This window comes from Ovis canadensis, chromosome 20 (assembly GCF_042477335.2).
Source record: "Ovis canadensis isolate MfBH-ARS-UI-01 breed Bighorn chromosome 20, ARS-UI_OviCan_v2, whole genome shotgun sequence".
NCBI lineage: Eukaryota > Metazoa > Chordata > Mammalia > Artiodactyla > Bovidae > Ovis > Ovis canadensis.
Genome location: NC_091264.1, coordinates 35,074,066 through 35,093,725, shown reverse-complemented (window position 1 = coordinate 35,093,725; position 19,660 = coordinate 35,074,066). Strand labels below are relative to the sequence as shown.

General features: G+C 44.6%; 1 protein-coding gene across 11 annotated transcripts in view; it reads left to right on the top strand.

Moving 5' to 3' along the window:
- The window catches only part of ADGRF5 (adhesion G protein-coupled receptor F5), a 114,096-nt gene that overhangs the window by 93,152 nt on the left and 1,284 nt on the right, over positions 1 to 19,660 (top strand). For 4 of the 11 annotated variants that reach the window (XM_069563919.1, XM_069563917.1, XM_069563920.1 and 1 more), the window contains exons 12-21: positions 574 to 693; positions 845 to 1,054; positions 3,946 to 4,158; positions 6,684 to 6,836; positions 8,730 to 8,938; positions 9,801 to 9,980; positions 12,906 to 14,291; positions 15,683 to 15,724; positions 16,598 to 16,657; positions 17,496 to 17,580. In XM_069563919.1, the coding sequence (XP_069420020.1) occupies positions 574 to 693; positions 845 to 1,054; positions 3,946 to 4,158; positions 6,684 to 6,836; positions 8,730 to 8,938; positions 9,801 to 9,980; positions 12,906 to 14,291; positions 15,683 to 15,724; positions 16,598 to 16,657; positions 17,496 to 17,580 (2,658 nt within the window). Of the gene's footprint in view, positions 1 to 573; positions 694 to 844; positions 1,055 to 3,945; positions 4,159 to 6,683; positions 6,837 to 8,729; positions 8,939 to 9,800; positions 9,981 to 12,905; positions 14,292 to 15,682; positions 15,725 to 16,597; positions 16,658 to 17,495; positions 17,581 to 18,993; positions 19,061 to 19,660 lie in introns of all 11 variants that reach the window. The other 7 variants (XM_069563926.1, XM_069563924.1, XM_069563927.1 and 4 more) reach the window with 3 other exon arrangements.

Genomic DNA, 19,660 nt, shown 5'->3' with positions numbered 1-19,660 from the left:
TTTCAATTAATTCTAGGACTCTTAAAAGTATCATTTCTACTGCTTATATCTTAAAGCATTCTAACTTCACCCCTTAAAACCTTCTGCTGCATTCTCTGCAAAAATTGGGCAGGCAAACATGTTTTTGCGCCCATCACACAAAAACAAGTTAGATAAATCATCAGTCCCCACTTCTGAACAATTTGGGTGTCTCTGCTTCTCAGTCCAGATATAATTATTTGGGCAGTGTAACTGCTGTGATCCCTCTGCTTCACAAGTCATTCCAGAAACTACTCATCTGCTTGGTAAGCACCGACTGGGTACTGGACCCAGTGCTGATGCTGGCGATGTGAACGAGGACACACATGAGAGGGTCCTGCTCTTAAGGAGCTCACATTTTTATGGAGAAGAGATACAAAAGAGAGAAATGAAAATAACTATGGCATTTTAAGTTATTTCAAAAGAGTAGAAAATGGTACAGTCATAGGAACTGAGCCATTAAGTCTCCCTTGAGGTACCTGGAAGAGGTTGGAGGGGAGTTTGGGTTAAGTCAACACTCTTAAGTTTGCAACCTTTTGCCCTGCTGATCATTAGGAGATAATTCCAGCCACAAAGGGGAAGTGCGCGAATCCCAAAGGCTTGTGATGGAAATGAGTACAGTTCAGAGCACCACCAAGAACAGCCTAGAAACAAGTAAAGCCCCGGAGCAGCAAGGTACCAATGCCGCGTTGACCCCAGTAGAGTCAGGACCGCTCATGCTTTCTGTCTCCATGTGAAATTTCACTCTCTGTGGACGTCACCAGAAAGACTAAACGTTATGCTTGTTGTTGGTTTTCTTTTGTCTGTTTTATTTGCATTCTTTTAGCCAAGCTAAACATAACCCCGGACCTAATTTCTGTTTCTGAGGGACAAAGCTTTTTTATAAAGTGCATCAGCGATATGAGTAACTATGATGAGATGTACTGGAACACTTCTGCTGGAGCTAAAATATACAAAAGGTTTTATACCACGAGGAGGTATTCGGACAGAGCAGAGTCGGTGCTGACAGTGAAGACCTCAACCAGGGAGTGGAATGGTGAGTGAAAGCCCAGATACCCTGCACCCTGGTTCTGGGACCCCTAGAAATACACTGGAATCATTACCATCCACGAAGGGCCTGGCCCGAGTCATGCCTGTGCCAGCCACTCTACAGGTCATACGTCATCACTCAAGGCAACAGCCCTTTGGGGGAAGCTGTCACTATTCCCATTTTACAGATGTGGAAAGTGAGGTTCAGCGAGGATAATAAATGTGCCTAAGTGTCCACAACTTAAGTTGTAGAGAAAGAATTAAAACTGGTCTCTGATTCTAGAGCCCGTGCTTTGCTGTTAAGAAGATTTTTTGTTTTAATTTAACTATAGGTAATTTACAATGTTGTGTTTAGTTTCAAAGTGATTCAGTTTTATATATATATATATATTTACACACACATATATGAAGATATCATGTATATGTGATATATATAATCCCCATGTAATCACATATAATCACCTATATGTGTGATTCAATTTTAAATATAAAGCAATTCAGTTTTTATATATGTATGTGAGTCAGTTTTTTATATGAAGTGATTCAGTTATATATATATACATACATGTGTTCTTTTTTAGGTTCTTCCCCATTATAGGTTATTATAAGATATTGCATATAGTTCCCTGTGCTATACAATAGGTCCTCGTTATTCATCTATTTTATGCATTGGTGGTATGCATATAATTCCAAACTCCTAAGAGGATTGCTTTGTAAAGTATTTTTACCAGATTCTTGTTTCACCCAACTGAGGTATAACAATTCTTCCTAAAGGTTTTATATGCCTGGTTCCAAAAGAGGAAAGAAAAACATTTTTGTTTTCTACTTATCCCTAGATACTGTTTAAGTTGAGAGAAAATGCAAATTTTTGAAAGGAAACAAAATTTGATAGGATCCCTTCGATAATAACTGACATTTCTTGAGCTTCTGCTGTGTGGTAGACACTGTACTAAGTATTTAACTACATGAATTAATTTAAAACAATAAACCTAGAGGAGAGTGTCCTTATCATCTCCATGTCACAGATGAGGACACTGGGGCCCAGAGAGGGTGAGAAACTGCCTGAGGTTATGTATGCGTCTGCTGAATGGCAGAGCCAAAGGGAAAAGGTGACTGGCTCGAGGCCAGATTTTTTTTTTTTTTTTTTGGTGGGGGTTCTGCACTTGTGGGATCTTAGTTCCCGGACCAGGGATTGAACTAAGCGTGGTGTCTTAAAACACTGGACCACTAGGCAGGTCCTCAGAAGCCAATTATTAACTACTTTGTTCTAGAGCTTTTCATGAATTATAGGCTTAATCAGTCCAGATCCTGTGAGTTCCAGCTCATCTTGATATTTTCCTATAAGGAAGGCTTAGGCAACGCTGTAGAAATAACTGCTTCTTGTCTGGCTGGACTTGGTGGATACCATCAGGAATGGGAAATATTCCCATTTCTCCTATGCTGAGCTCATACTTGCTCTGCCCAATAGCCCTTTCTGACTATCAGACAATATTGAACTGTTAAACAGTCCCACTCAGGTTCTAAAAATCATCTGTTCTCATCAAAATTGACTGCACTTTTCTATTCAATGTTAAGTTCCCTCCCTCACAATGGGAATCGGAAGGCATTTTCTCTCTGGTCTTTTTTACTTGTTTTTTCTCTGCCCAGCAACTGCTCTGACTCCCCCAAAGTTAGGGCAAAGAGAAGGGATGTCAGCAACATTGAAAGGTCCTACTTAACTGTAGATGCTGTTATAAACTTCCGGCTGTCCCCACAGCAGCTGACCCAGCAGCGGCTCATTCCCTGATGGGCTCTGGTGTGAAGTCCAGTGGGAAAGGTGGCTTTCATGAAGGTCAACCCAAGCCCTGTCCACAGTCCACTCTGCTTCACCAAGCACTGGGCGTGCAGGCAACTCCTGCTGCAGCTTTCTCTTTTCACTCCTGCAAAGTTGAGTCGGCCCATTCTCATCTTCAGACTTTTCTAGATAAGCGTCAGACATGTAATCCCAGAGTCGAGTCTACAGGACAAGCTCTCCCAAGAGTTCACCATCCACTTCCTCCTCCTTCCCCCTTCTCTCTGCTCTCCTTAGCGGTGCCATGATGTGCCAGAACCAGAGGCATCTACTCCCTTAGAGACGGGTGTCACAGGACCCCAGGGCTCCAGCTCCAACTCACTGACAACTTTCTTCAAAGAACTCCCCAGCCCAGGACACACCAAAATTCTCATTTTTTCCCTCCTGGCTAAAGAAAGAGCCTTGGAGGAGGTCTTGGGAACCTGATTTGAAACTCGATCCCACTCCAACAAGCTGTTTGACTCTGGATAAGCCACTACATTGTATTCAAAAGTAAGTGAATATTTCCTTGAGGATGGGTTCAAATGCATAGAGAGCCCAGGAGGGGACTCAATGAAGCGTTTTCTCATCTAGGGCCCAGGAGGGGTCACTGTGCACTTGTCCCAGCTTGACAAGGAAACCCAATCCTCTTCCTAACTTTTTCAGCCAATGCCTTCCTGTTTTTGTTTTTTGATTTTGCAATGGCTTTATTAAATAAAATTCATGCACTATAGAATTGATTCATTCAAAGGATACAGTTCAGTGGCTTTTAGTATACTGGAGTTGTGCAAACTCAACCATAGTCAATTTGAGAACATTTTCATCATCTCCACCCCCACCAAGAGAAATTCCATACGCTTTACAAGTTACCTCATTCTCTCCCAAAGCCCCAGCCCTAGGCAACCACTACTCTATTTTGTGTTCCTGTATATTTGTCTACTGTAGTCGTTTCACAGAACTGGGATCATACAATATGTGGCCTTTTGCGTCTGGCTTCTGTCACTCAGCATGATGTTTTTGAGGTTCAGCTAATGCCTTTCTGGAGCGATGACATTTGTTCCGTCTCATCTTGGCTTCCTTCCACTCAGGAACCTATCACTGCGTATTTCGATACAAGACTTTGTACAGGGTCATGGCCAAAGATGTCATCGTGTACCCGCTGCCTCTAGAGTCCAACATCATGGTTGATCCTGTGGAAGCTGCAATTCCATGCCGAAGCTCCCGTCACATCAGATGCTGCGTTGAGGAAGATTCAGACTACAAGGTCATTTTTCAAGTGGGTTCCTCGTCTTTTCCTGCTGGTAAGATGCCCACTGCTGAATTGTTAGGACATAAGATTCCATATACATGGAGTCTACATATATACGGTTAAAGTAGGGGTAAAGAGATGTAAGGATTCCATCAGACAGAATATAACAGGAGTCCATGAGGCTTTACTGCCTTCTATTTTGCTATGTGGCCAGTGGCTCGTTGAAAAGTGAAAGTGTTAATTGCTCAGTCATGTCTGACTCTTTGAGATCCCACCACATAATTCTCCATATAATTCTCCAGACAAGAATACTGGAGTGGGTACCCATTCCCTTCTCCAAGAGATCTTCCCGACCCAGAGATCGAACCTGGGTCTCCTGCATTGTAGGCAGATTCTTTACCATCTGAGCAAGTGGTTTGTGACAAAATCTTGAGAGTCAGTGAGAGTGGAGCCCATTGTTTTTAGTGATGGCTGTTGAAGACCATATTAAGTTACTGCCACGAGCCTTCTACACGTTCCATATAGTAGACTAGATATTCTGATCATCCCTCCCTCTATGCAGGAGTTAGCATGCAAGCAAAGTACCACAAGAATCCTGTAAATGCACAGTTGAGCAGCCCAGAGAGTAACAGAAACAATCAAAAAGAATTAGAGGAAATGTTTTTGCTAATTATGGGATGCCCTGAAGGCATTTGCCAAAATCAGAAACCCAGAATCGTGAATTTGAATTTGAAAGCTCTGAAATGTATGAGACAGAAGGCCTTGATCCCAAGGCAGTAACTAAGGCACCCCACCCACCAGCACAACGTCAGGGCCCTCAGATGATGACGTGCTTAGTAAAAGAAGAAGAATCTAGGGGGAAAAAAAAACAAAACAAAATTCATCTGCCAGAGTTAAGAGCTTGGCCTCTTTGCTGATAAAAGGCAAAAATTTCATCTGAGAATTATGACTGTCTTGCCCAGGTTTGGGGCTTGAATTTATACTACCAATGTGGTCCAGGAACTCCAAGCTGAGGAATAATTAACTTAAGAGGGTCCACTGGTAGCACTCAGTGGTACCTGACACCCCCCCCCCAAAAAAAATTCAAGTCCTGTCTGGTAGAATGTACCTTCCACCCAGATCCCTCAGGATTCAATCAGATAAAGGTCAACCAAACATGACTTCACAACCCCAAATCTCAACTCACTGACACCACCACCAGGAATTTAGGCGCTCACTCATACTCTCAAGAATGGGTCTTGGGCAGGAAAAAAGACACAGATGTATAACGGACTTTTGGACTCAGAGGGAGAGGGAGAGGGTGGGATGATTTGGGAGAATGGCATTCTAACATGTATACTATCATGTAAGAATTGAATCGCCAGTGTATGTCTGACGCAGGATACAGCATGCTTGGGGCTGGTGCATGGGGATGACCCACAGAGATGTTATGGGGAGGGAGGTGGGAGGGGGGTTCATGTTTGGGAACGCATGTAAGAATTGAAGATTTTAAAATTAAAAAAATAAAAATAATTAAAAAAAAAAAAAAGAATGGGTCTTGGGGACCTCCTGCTTAATACACAACACAGTGAATACAGGAGGAAGTGAGAAGGAGAGCAACGAAGTGGGGCATGTAGATTAGTATCTAGAAAAGCATATGTCATAAAAGGCAATATATAGAATATTAGATACCCCAAAATGAGCATTAACAGATCAAAAGAACAATAGAAGTTCGGAAAGGTGGGGAATCCCATAAAGACTAGACAGTGTGGAGAAGGATGTCTGGCAGGGGGATATGAAATCAATCTGGGTACTGAAATATTTAAGCATTTCAACATTCTGCAGTAAACACGCATGCGTTCAGTGTTTTCTGTGTGCCAAATACTGAGCTAGGCCCCAGGGATGCAGAGATAAATATGACCAGGTACCTACTCTCTAAAACCTTAGGGTCTGGTAGGAGTTGTTGTTCAGCCACCCAGTTGTGGCCAATTCTTTGTGACCACGTATGCTGCAGCATGCCAGGCCTCCCTGTCCCTCACCATCTCCTGGAATCTGCCCAAGTTCATATTCATTGCATCGGTGACACTGTGCAGCCAGCCATCTCATCCTCTGACACCCTCTTCTCCTTTAGTGAAGTGTGAAAGTCGCTCAGTCCTGTCCGACTCACTGCGACCCCATGGACTATGCAGTCTGTGAAAATTTCCAGGACAGAATACTGGAGTGGGTAGCCGATTCCTTCTCCAGGTCTTCTCCTCTGGTGACCTCTAAACAAATGCAGTGAAAGCAGGATAGGATAAAAGTGCAGAGCATGATGGGGTTTCATAGATAGAAGGATGCTGAGAAAGCATTCTGACGGTCCGAAACTGGGTGGGCGTAGACTTGGAGCCGTGAATGGTGGAGGTAAGGTTTTGGCCAGCACGCCTGCCAGTGCAGGCTTAGTTACTTCTAGGCAAGTGACATTTTGAGAACCACATGGAAGATGAATGTGGCGCATAATCCTGAAAAGAGTTGGAACAAGTTTATCCACGTTGGATGATTTTAACAAAATCCGTGCTTTGAATACTTGTGTTGTGACTTCATTCTTTGATTCCATTTTAGTAAAAGAGGTTGATGAAAAGCAAGTGTGCTACAAACACCATTTCACGGCAGACTCAGTTTCCTGTCCAGAAAACGTGGATGTGTTTTGCCACTTTACCAATGCCGCTAATAATTCAGTCCAGAGCCCGTCTATGAAGCTTAACCTGGTTCCTGGTGAGAGCGCTTTTAATTATTTTAAAATGTTACAGTCATGAGCAGAGATTCATTTATTGATTCACTCCCTCATTCATCCATCAATAAATGTATGTTAATCTCTTTCATGTGGCAAGACTTGAGCTAAGCATGGGAGATTGAAAAGAAATAAGCTGTGTTTCTTGGCCTCACACCTAGGAGAGAGATACATGCGATTTTAAAATGTTATCACATATAGTGTGGTAAGGTCTGCTCTAGAGACGGTTGTGGGTGGCTAGAAGAGGCTATCTGATTAACTCTGGTAGTGATTAGGGGGGAAGAAATTGATTAAGAAAGCTCGGCAGATAAAGCCATATACCCATTGATTCTGAGAGTTGAAGCCCTGCCCTCACCAGTTAAGAGTGGATGGTGTTTGTGTGGGGCTGAGGCCACTTTGAACTTTCAGCAAAGTTATAGACTTTCAGCAAAGTTCAGATATCTAGTCTACTTTATGCCCCCATCAGCACTGTTTCCCAGAGCTACAGAAAAAGAATCAGAGGGACTTGCCTGGCAGTCCAATGGATAAGACTTCACCTTCCAATGCAGGGGCTGTGGGTTCCATCCCTGGTTGGGAAGCTAGGATCCCACATGCCTTGGGGTCAAAAAAACAAAATATGAGACAGAATCAATACCATAACAAATTTAATAAAGACTTTAAAAAATGTCCCGCATCAAAATATCTTAAAAATAAAAAAACATCAGAAACTGTCTTTCCCATCCTTTGTCATCGCTGAGCCAATACCACCTCATATACTATTTTTCAAGGTAAAAAGATACTTCTGGGCCTGCATCATAAGCAATCCCCTGGCCTCAGAAATCATCTCTGTAAAAGACCCCATGATATTGAGGGATTTTTGGTCCTTCTCATCGGTGTTGGTATCTGAGGCCCAGACACCAAAGTAGGAAGCAATGAAGAGCTCCCTGTGTCTCTGAGTCACCATCCCTTGACCCCACCAAGCACATGTTTTCCAGAGGGCAGCCAAGGTCACTTCTCCTCTGTCCTCCCATCTTAGCCCAGCTGCCATCATGTTTTATTCTTACCTTTGTTCTCCTCTTTGTTCTTCTTTCAAAGTCTGATTCCTCAGCCTTTTCCCAATAGAAAATTACTTAGGTATTTTAAGATTTTTCTACAGTGGCTGAGAACTCAATAAATGCTAAAAGGTGATGGGGAGGTGGTTCTGCTCATCAGAGAGTCCAAGTTCCCTGGAGATGGAGATTCTCAACAAATGCCATTTTCCAATGAAGTCTGCTCTTAGGTAGAGGAAAAGTCAAGTCATCCTTAAGGGAAACCAGAAGGAATAAATGTTTATAAATATTGTCTAGAATATTCAGGTCACGGGTGCCTAGAATTCCTAGGGCTAATTATAGCTTTAGATTAAAATGGTGCTTCATGTCCTTGGCTGCACCCAGGAATCACAAGGATGCTTTAAAAACTGTTGGAGCTTGAATTTCAGCCTGAGAGGTTCTGATCTACTTGGACTGGAGTGAGCCTAGACATGGGTATTTCCGAGGCTCTTCTGGTGATTCTTAGGCATCAGAGTTGAGAATCCCATACATGAAGATCCCATGCGTCCCTAACATTCAAGGTCACCTACATATCTTTTATCTGGATGAGCACACATTAAGCTCTTGTTATTTTCATGACTTAGATTTTACAGGCAGCAAAGAGAAAATTCCTGGAGATCGGAGGTGGGAATGAGGCTTAGAGGAAAAGCCAGTGTAAATTAGAACCTGATCTGTGTGGAAACTCGGAAAATGAACTGAAAGTGAAGAAGATGAGTTCAAATATCAAAATGCCACCTAAGCCTGGTCCTGTTTCAACTATCTTTTCTCCTCTTTTCAACTGTGCCTTTTATGTCCACGTTTCCAATGCAGGGGAGAGCATCACTTGCCAGGATCCTATCCTAGGTGTTGGGGAGCCTGGGAAAGTCATCCAGAAGCTTTGCCAGTTCTTGAACATTACCAGAAGCCGTGAGAGTCCTATTGGAGGGATCATAACTTATAAATGCGTGGGTTCCCAGTGGCAGATCGAGAGAAATGACTGCATCTCTGCTCCAATAAATGCTCTGCTCCAGCTGGCCAAGGTGATCCTTAAACCCTTGACTCTGAGCTCTTGGTGGGGAGCTGTGTTTAGCTGAGCCTATTTCTTAGCACTTAGGAAAATGGACTTTGAGCTGCTTTGTGTTGCTCTCAAAGCTACACTTGTTTATTTCCGAAGAAAATGCACCCCTAGATATGCTTAATATTTTGCTTAAATACCAATAGAGAGGCAACACAATGTGTGTTCTGCCCTAGGGCCAGCTGTGCGCCTTCCCCTTGGTTTCCGTTAGCTCAATGATAAAAGTCATGTTGGTGAAGTCATCCCCTCTTTCGAAGAATTTTTATATCAAGCTAATAGTTCTAATCTTTTCAGAAAGAAACCAAAATAAAAAGTAAGATTCAGGGACCTCCCTGGTGGTTCAGTGGTTAAGAATCCTCCTTCCAATGCAGGGGACACAGGTTCAATCCCTGTTCAGGGGAACTAAGATCCCACACGCCACAAGGCAACTAAGCCTTCACACTGCAACGAAGACCCAGCACAGCCAAAAAAAATGAATTAATTTTTTTTTAAAGTAAGGTTCATCAATAGGAAGAAAAATATTGGGCTTTATGCTTTTATAGGTCTGAGGTTTCCTTTATCCTTACAAGTCATCTATAGTCCTAGAAGGGGCTAACTGACCTCTCTTACCTAGAGTAGAAGTGAGTGCCATGTGGCAAGGACATATGCTTCATTTCATCAAAATAAATACTTCCACCTCTCATGCTTATGTTGCTGAGAATGCAAGAGTCCTCAAATTCCATGAGTTACGATAAATGAGTGGCAAATATATATATATATATATATATATATATATATATATATATATATTTTGTCTTGTCTGATTGTGTTGGCTTTTTCGTTCTTAGGCTTTGGTTAAGAGCCCCACGCAGGATGAGAAGCTCCCGTCCTACCTAGGGAATCTTTCCATTAGCACAAAGCAAGCGAAACTTGAAGTCGACTCATTTTCTGGGACCCTGGGAGCTATTATTAACATTCTGGACCTGTTCTCAACAGTTCCAACCCAAGTGAATTCAGAAATGATGACGGTGAGTTTGTTCGTCTTACAGGAGTCTGGCTTCTCATCTCTTCATCCCTCAGCACTTGGGGTCAAGAAACATAACTTCTCTCCACTGCAAATTCTCTCTTTTCCTAAGCAGTGCCTTGCCAGCTCTGGCTTTTAGCATGTGCGTGTATATCTCGGGATCTTAAGATGATTTTTTAAAAAAATCTCAATAGTTTCTTCATTAAAAGAGAATGAATTCTTACCTGCTTTCTAAGAAAACTAGGAATGAAAGGTTTTCAGAATATGTACAAGGTGGGATTCTCAACAATCTCTCACCAAACACGACCTTTGATGCAGTCAATTTTCTTTTCTTTTTTTTAAATTGAAGTATAGTTGCTTTACAATGTTATGTTCATTTCTGCTGTACAACAGAGTAAATCAGCTATACATATACATATAGCCTCTCTTTGGGGGATTTCCTTCCCACTTCAGCTGGGGGCTTCCCTTGTGGCTCAGCGGGAAAAGAATTCACCTGCAGTGTGGGAGACCTGGGTTCGGTCCCTGGGTTGGGAAGAGCCCCTGGAGAAGGGAAAGGCTGCCCACTCCAGTATTCTGGCCTGGAGAATTCCATAGGCTGTATAGTCCATGGGGTCACAAAGAGTCAGACGCAACTGAGCGACGTCCGCTTTCACTTTTCCCACGTCTGTTATCACAGAGGACTGAGTAGAGTCTCTGAGTCCCATCCACATCTCTTCAAATGACACAATTACATTCCTTTTTATGGCTGAGTAATATTTTATTGTATATATGTACTACATCTTTTCCCGTTCCTCTGTTGATGGACATTTAGGTTGCTTCCATGTCTTGGCTATTGTAAATAGTGTTGCAACTAACATTGAGGTGTATTTATCTTTTTGAATGATGGTTTTGTCTGGGTATATGCCCAGGAGTGGAATTGCTGGATCATATGATAGTTCTATTTTTAGTGTTTGAAGGAACCTCCATACGATTTTCCATTCTGGCTATATCAATCTACATTCCCACCAACAATGTAAGAAGGTTCCTTTTTTCCCAGCAGTTAGTGTTCTAAGAGGAAAGAATTCACCCACCAGAGTTCAAATGAAGATACTTTAGTGAAGGGATACTTAGAGAGGTAAAACTAGGAATTTTTTAAAAAGTGTGAGGCAACCAGAGACCAGAAACATTTAGAAACCTTTACTACCTGGAGGATTAACAGGAAGAGGAGGGAAATAGTGCACCCATCACCTTGGAGGAGGGATCACTGAGCAGGAGCTATAGTATGGGAAGGACAGAACTATACCAAAGATATGCTGACAGTAGAAACGAGGATGCAGGAAAAGCAGATCTCAGCTTCTTTCTTCTCTCATCATCTCACCTCCTGCTGATGTTTCTCACTGGACAAACCCAACCAGAGGCAACCGGCAAGCAGCTTGGGTTACAAGAGTCCCAGGGGCTTATACAGATCTCCGAGGGCTGTTTAACAAATTGCCGTAAACTGGGTGGCTTATAATGACAGAAACTTCCTCTCTCACACTCCTTGAGGCTAGAAGTCTGGAATCAAGGTATCTGGGGACCATGTTTCCTCTGAAGGCTCTAGGGAAGAATCTTTGATCACCTCTTCTGGCTTCTAGTGGGTTTTCCTGGTGGCTCAGATGGTAAAAAATCAGCCTGCTAATGCAGGAGACCCAGATTCAGTCCCTGGGTCAGGAAGATCCCTGGAGAAGGGAATGACTACACACTCCAGTATTCTTGTCTGGAGAATCCCATGGACAGAGGAGCAGGTGGGCAACAGTCCATGGGGCTATACAGAGTCAGGCAAGACTGACTGACTAGCACGTTCGCTTCCCAGCTTCTAGTAGCTCCAGGCATTCTGTGACTTGTGGCTGCCTCATTCCAACCTCCGACTTTGTCCTCACACGACTCATTTTCTCCATTTATCTCCTCCTCTTCTGTCTCTTTTAAGGATACTTGTCACTGGATTTAGGGCCTACCCAGGTAACCAGGATAATTTTTCTCTCAAGATCCTTAATAACATCTACCAAGACCCTTCCTCCAAATCAGGTCACATTCACAGAGTTTGGGAATTAGGGCAAGTCATTTTGGAGGCCACCGTTCAACTAACCCCAGGGCTCATTATTTCAGAGAACAGAACCAGGCGAAGAAGGGCAGAGAGAAGCCACTTTTCTCCACGGAGATAAGCCACAAATGACAATTCCAAGTTTATGGGAGAGAGAATCAAAATGTCAAGCAAAAAAGAAAGGTGCCTTTAACAACACTCACGTGTCTTATTTGATGCTCATCATTTGAGACGGTCTTCTGAGACTCTCTCACCCTTGCTGGTGAAATACCACCCACCCAAAAAGCCTTTACCGGCTTGAGATTTAAAAATAAAACATAAAGCAATTAATAAATATCTCTGCCAGCCTGCTGAGTTGACCTTAGTGAGTTGTATGGGTGGTTCTCACGATCACGACTGCTAAACATTTCACAAAGTCTTGAAGTTGCGGGGGGGGTCTATCCTCTGCTAATTTTCCCCATAAAAGGTGGATCATTGTCCCCTCAGCCTGTGATGCTGCATTTTCCCCTTCTCTTTTCTTCTTCCCTGTACCCACTTAGAGCTTCCCAGGTGGCTCAGTGGTAAAGAATCCACCTGCCAATGCAGGAGACACTGGAGACTTGGTTTCCATTCCTAGGTCAGAAAGATCCTCTGGAGGAGGAAATGGCAATCCATTCCAGTTCTCTTGTCTGGGAAGTCCCATGGACAGAGGAGCCTGGTGGCCTGCAGTCCATGGGGTTACAAAAGAGTCTGACATGACTTAGCAAATGAGCATGCACGCCTGCATGTACCCACTTAACCCGTTTCCAAGGAGATGTTCTGTTTTTTCCTCTCTCTCTTTTATGATTGAAAACATTCAGTTGGTTTGATCTCATGCCTTGTCAATTACAGCACGTCCTCTCCACGGTCGATATCATCCTTGGCAAGTCTGCCTTGAATACCTGGAAGATGTCACAGCAACAAAAAACCAATTATAGCTCGCAGCTATTGGATTCAGTGGAAAGATTTTCCCGAGTTTTACGGGCAGAAGACAGCACCATCTCCCAACCTAACGTGCAGATGAAGAGCATGGTCATAAAACCTGGCCACCCCCAATCGTACAGGCAGAGCTTTGTCTTCTCAGACTCTGACCTCTGGGGCAACGTGACCATCAGTGGATGCCAGCTGGAGCACCTGCAGCCAGATTCGTTTGTCGTCACCGTGGCTTTCCCAACTCTCAAAACCATCCTCGACCGGGATGTTCTGGGAGAGAATTTTGCCAACAGCCTGGTGATGACCACCACCGTCAGCCGCAGAATAACCACACCATTCAGGATTCTGATGACTTTCAAAAACAGCCACCCTTCGGGCGGGATACCGCAGTGTGTCTTCTGGAACTTCAACCTAGCCAACCACACCGGGGGGTGGGACAACAGTGGGTGCTATGTGAAAGAAGTCACCGAGGACAGTGTGTCCTGCAGCTGTGAACACCTCACCTCCTTCTCCATCCTCATGTCCCCCGACTCCCCAGACCCCGACTCGCTCCTGAAAATCCTGCTGGATATCATTTCCTACATCGGGCTGTGCTTTTCCATCTTGAGCTTAGCGGCCTGCCTTGTCGTGGAGGCCGTGGTGTGGAAATCGGTGACCAAGAACCGGACCTCCTCCATGCGGCACACCTGCATCGTCAACATCACCGCTTCCCTGCTGGTGGCCGACGTCTGGTTCATCGTGGCCGCCGCCATCCACGACCATCGCTTCCCGCTCAACGAGACGGCCTGTGTGGCCGCCACCTTCTTCATCCACTTCTTCTACCTCAGCGTCTTCTTCTGGATGCTGACCCTGGGCCTCATGCTCTTCTACCGCCTGGTTTTCATCCTGCACGACACAAGCAAGTCCATTCAGAAGACGATCGCCTTTTCCCTGGGGTATGGCTGCCCTCTGGTCATCTCAGTCATCACGGTGGGGGCCACCCAGCCCCGGGAGGTCTACATGAGGAAGAATGCCTGCTGGCTCAACTGGGAGGACACCAAGGCCCTGCTGGCCTTCGTCATCCCGGCCCTGATCATCGTGGTGGTGAACATGACCATCACGGTTGTGGTCATCACCAAGATCCTGAGGCCTTCCATCGGGGACAAGCCGAGCAAGCAGGAGAAGAGCAGCCTGTTCCAGGTCACCAAGAGCATTGGGGTCCTCACGCCGCTCCTGGGGCTCACCTGGGGTTTCGGTCTGGCCACCGTGTTCCAGGGGAGCAACGCCGTGTTCCACATTGTGTTTACGCTCCTCAATGCCTTCCAGGTATGCTCTGCAGGGCAGCACTCTCAGCGAGGATCTGCAATGATAGAAACACAAATAAGGGGAGGAATGAGGAAGGGTTTGAGTTCAGCGGAGGCCCTGGCCCTAAAGAACTCAGTGAAAGAGAAAAGGCACGTTCCTCTGCTCCCATGGAACCTCATACCTCTTATCACCTGCATTATAATTTAGTTGCATATGTGCCCCCCTGCTAACTGCCTTGATGATGCACATGGGAGGAAAGTCCCTCCACTACACTGGATTCTGCTATTTATCCAATGTTATCTTGATGCCATCTATTATATCCTAAATGCAAATACCACCATTAAACCAAACAGCCTCTCCAGTTAATTTCCACAAGCATTAAATGAGCTTTGCCTTGGTGAGGTGGAAGCACCTCTCTTACTTATCAGCATATCCCTAGTTCCAGCAAAGAGCTTGAAACAGGCTAGAAGTTGGGTAACCTTGACAAATGAAGTGAATGCTTGGTACCACATAGTAGGTTCTCAGGTAACATTTGCTGAAGGCTGAAAGAATTCTGCTCCATTCATCATATGAATGGGCTTCCTTGGTGGCTTAGATGGTAGTCTGCCTGAAGTGTGGCAGACCTGGGTTTGATCCCTGGGTTGGGAAGATCCCCCAAAGAAGGAAATGGCAACCCACTCCAGTATTCTTGCCGGGACAATCCCATGGGCAGAGGAGCCTGGCAGGCTACAGTTCATGGGGTCGCAAAGAGTTGGACACGACTGAGCAACTTCACTTTCATGGTACGAAAATGAAACAGACATTCCCTTTGCTCTCCAGCAGTGCAAAACTAATTATAATACAAGTCACATTGTTAGGAGGGCTTTAGCAGAGGTGCAGACAACAAGCCTTTGGAGCACAAGGAGAGGATGCTTGATTGTGACTCAACCAATAGATGAATGGTAACCCTAGGCTCCCATGAGCTGGTGAGTAGGCAGGGCATCTGGAGGTGACGCTGAGACATCACCCTAGATGCTCATGCCGAGACCACACAAATCCTGCTACTCCAAACTCCAAGGCTCACGTCTAATGATGTCTTGACTAGGAGGGACTGATTTTTCTACCTCATGCCCTATGTTCCCATTACAACCATGAGGGCTACTGTAGACATAAGAGGCATGTTTAATAACAAAACCAGCAGGACCTCCAGCTTACAGTTCAGTGAAAGTAGGGAAATTGAAAATATCCTTATAACATTGAAGGTCCCTTGCTGTGGACCTGCCACATCATTGTCACCTACTTGACCATAAATGCAGCTGTAGAAAGAAGTAGCTTACAAATCCTATGCTATGTGAACAATAGTTTCTATTTTGCTAGACAAAAATATGATTAGTAAATATGATTACAATGTACTTCTTTCTAATTTTTTTCAGGGATTATTCATTTTACTCTTTGGATGCCTCTGGGATCAGAAGGTAAGAACCGTGACAGTGATGCTCCTAGAAAAGCCTAACGAACCATGACGTGTTAGGTTGACAATGGCCTCTTTCTTCTTTAGCCTTTTCATTTTATATTGGAATAGAGCTGATTACCAATGTTGTGATAGTTTCAGGTGAACAGTGAAGGGACTCAGCCATACATATGCATGTATCCATTCTCCCCCAAACTCCCCTCCCATCCAGGCTGCTACATAACATTGAGCAGAGTTCCCTGTGCTATAGAGTAGGACCTTGTCCGTTATTCATTTTAAACACAGCAGTGTATACGTGTTGATCCCAAACTTCCTAACTATCCCTTCCCCCCACTCTCCCATCCTGACAACCGTAAGTTCATTCTTTAAATCTGTGAGTCTGTTTCTGTTTGGTGAATAAGTTCATTTTTTCATTTCTTTTTAGATTCCACATATAAGAGATGTCACACAATATTTCTCCTTCTCTGACTTACTTCACTCAGTATGACAATGTCTAGGTCCATTCATGTTGTTTCAAATGGCATAATTTCATTATTTTTAATGGCCGAGTAATATTCCATTATATATATGTACCTTCTTTATCCATTCCTCTATCAATGGACATTTAGGTTTCTTCCATGTCTTGGCTATTGTAAACAGTGCTACAATGAACATTGGTTTGCATGTATCCTTTCGGACCATATCGCTCTCTGGGTATATGCCCAGGAGTGGGATTGCAGGGTCACATGGTAGCTCTGTTCTTAGTTTTTTAAGGGACCTCCACACTGGTCCCCATAGTGGCTACTACCAATTTACATTCCCACCAACAGTATAGAAGGCTTCCTTTCTCTCCATACCCTTTTCAGCATTTGACAATGGCTTCTCTTAAACTCTGCAGGTGCAGGAAGCCTTGCTGAATAAGTATTCACGGTCAAAATGGTCTTCACAGCACTCAAAGGTAAATAGTTTCTTTGTAGAGACTTTGAAAAACCCCTCTCTCTCCACTACCAATTGTAGTGTAGTGTAATAATTATAGATTATGCCACTGTGTTTGCTTTGTACCTGATTCTGCCTTTTAATCAAAACCATGGCAATGAACTAGCATTTAGATGCTGTCCCCACATCTTAAAATAGGGGTTATAGGGGCCAATAGCACAGATAGTATCAACTGGAAGCTAAGACCAAATTTCAATGAGAAGCAATCTTCTGGGGAAACTCAAGGCCATTTATGAGCCTTGGGAACACAATTTGAAGAATAATGATGAATTTTGTCTGGTTCTTCTTGGAAAATAACTTCATTTTCACATGTCAGAAGATAATAAGCCTTATCAAACAGTTAAATATGTATTTGGAAGTCAATTGCCTAATACCTATGATGAGATTCCACTGTTTCAAAAGGTGACTTTCCTGCTTAAATTGGAAGTGGTATTCACTCAGTCGCGTCCAGCTCTTTGATACCCAAGAACTTAAGCCCTCCAAGCCCCTCTGTCCATGGAATTCTCCAGGCAAGAACACTGGAAGGGGTTACCATTCCTTTCTCCAGGGGATTTTCCTGATCCAGGGATTGAAGCCAGGCCTCCTGCATTGCAGGCAGATTCTTAATGGTCTGAGCCACCAGTAGGCTTTCCCACTTAATTTGTCTGAAATAGAAATTCAGGTTCATCCAGGCCCTCTCCTTAGGTGAGATGAAAGATGCAGGCAGTGACTACGAGAGGGCAGCAAACAAATCATCTTACAGATTCAAACTGGACCTTGTACTAACATGTTTACTTTGTAATTCTTTTTTCCTTCTCTAGTCAACATCCATAGGTTCATCTACACCTGTATTTTCTATGAGTTCTCCAATATCAAGAAGATTTAACAATTTGTTTGGTAAAACAGGTACGTAGCATCCTCTAGATGTCTCCTGGGTTGACCCAAACGTATTTGCCCTGGGGGGACAGCTCACCCCTAGTGTCCAACTGTCCACTTCATAACATTGACCCACAGTGGCCTTATTTGGGGCAGAGTTTAAACACTTGCTTATATTTTCCCAAACTACCAGGAGGTTGGTACAGAGGGCAAATGCCTTCAGCCTGCAGAGAACTCTACATCAAAACCATATCCACCGTAGAAATGGGAACTGTATGTTAATTGCTATCCTGATCAAACACAAACTTCTATTCATGTTATATAAGAATAGGTAGGTCATAGTTCTGGGTTATGGTACAGCGAAGAAAATAATTAGAGGATCCTACCATAGCATCCCAAGCTGTGAGTTTCATTTCTATTTTTTTCTCTTTTTGGAGTGTTCTCGTTTTACACATGGGCATTTTTAAAACCTTGCATACGTATGAGGGATCACCCGAGTTAGCTATTCACCCGAGTTAGGGACATGTGCAATGAACATTTTCTCCGTTTAGACATAAGATGAAGGATGTGAATGACTTTGGGCAGTGGGTCTCGGCTGTTCTGGCAAGCTGAAAGCCCTGTCCCATGTCACCCCGACTCCTCACCTCCTGCCAGGGAAAACAGGCACTAGAATTCCTTCTAGCGCCTCCACACTGAACAGATCTCTCAAAAGAAGAAGTGTATGAAATGTGTCGAAAGCCTTCCAGACTGTGGCTCTCTGGATAAGAGTGAATTTGGGGAATGCCTATTAGTTATTAAAGCTCAGGAGAACTCGGCATTTGGGGCTTCAGCTTGATGTTTTACTCATGAAACTGGAGGACCTTCGCTTTTGGTTGGATCTGTTGTGAAATCATCCGAGATCCAGGGTATGTTAGAACATTTCCCCTTGGCGGGCATTGTCCCTGGATCATGTTTGTGGTGCTAAGTCGCTTCATTGTGTCCAATTCTTTGGGACTGCCTGGACTGTAGCTCACCAGGCTCCTCTGTCCATGGGATTCTCCAGGCAAGAATACCAGAGTGGGTTGCCATTTCCTCCCCCAGGGGATCTTCCTGATCCAGGGATCAAACCAGCATCTCTTAAGTCTCCTACATTGGTAGGCAGGTTCTTTACCACTAGCGCCCCCTGGGAAGCCCCGGATGGTGTTTAGTATTTGCATTAAAGTGAGAACAGTGAAAACTCTATGAAATGATTCCACAGAATCTGAGTTACACACTATGTAAGGCCAGTGAAGTGTATTCCCTGCTCCTGAACCAGTCAGATCAAGAGCTGGGGCCCAGATCCCGAGGTCCTAAGACCCGAGACTCCGGGCCGCTGCCACTCAGCCTTTCAGGGTCATTCATGCTGATCCATGGTGGCCTATGCAAGGGCTCCATAATCACTGTAACTTTGGTTTATGTTGTCAGCAGCCCCAAGGGCTCCCCCAGGCAATGATGGAAACCCTGTTAGCCGTGGCAGTCCGCCCATCTGATGGTAGGGTGGGCACTGTGTCACTTCCCCTGCCCAACACACAGCCCCTACTGTTCCCCTGCTCTGTGCCCCGCCCCCACGCTGGCATCAGTCTGTGCCGTTGCCCCCTGCTACCCCCACCCTCAGCACTTCTGTTGCCATCCCCTGACTCCGGCTGCTTTCCTGGTCCTGCCTCTTCTTCCCCTGCAATCTCCTCTTTTCTTTACTTTCCTCCCTTTCCCTGGCTCAGACCCCTCCTGAGAGCTTCCCCAGGTCACACCAACCCAAGGGGACCAGGGATGTTCCTCCATATGGATGTCCCCCAGGCTGTTGCATGAGGCAGCATGCAGAGGGCTGCCCGTGTCAAGATCGCCCTGTCCTCTGTAGAAATCTGGCTGCTGGTGTGATGTGAAGTAGTTAGTGCTTGACTTATCGGCTGCCACGCATGCTTGAGAACAGCTTGGTTTGTTCTCCAGGACTTCTGGGTCTGGGGAGGCGGGCAGGCACGGGTTCGTTTCCAGGCATGGCTTACCTGGCTCCTGCAGTACAGCGCCCCCTGGGCGATCAGCAGAGATTCACACCCCAGTGATCACGAAGCAGTGTGACCTTCCGCTGAGCCGCTGT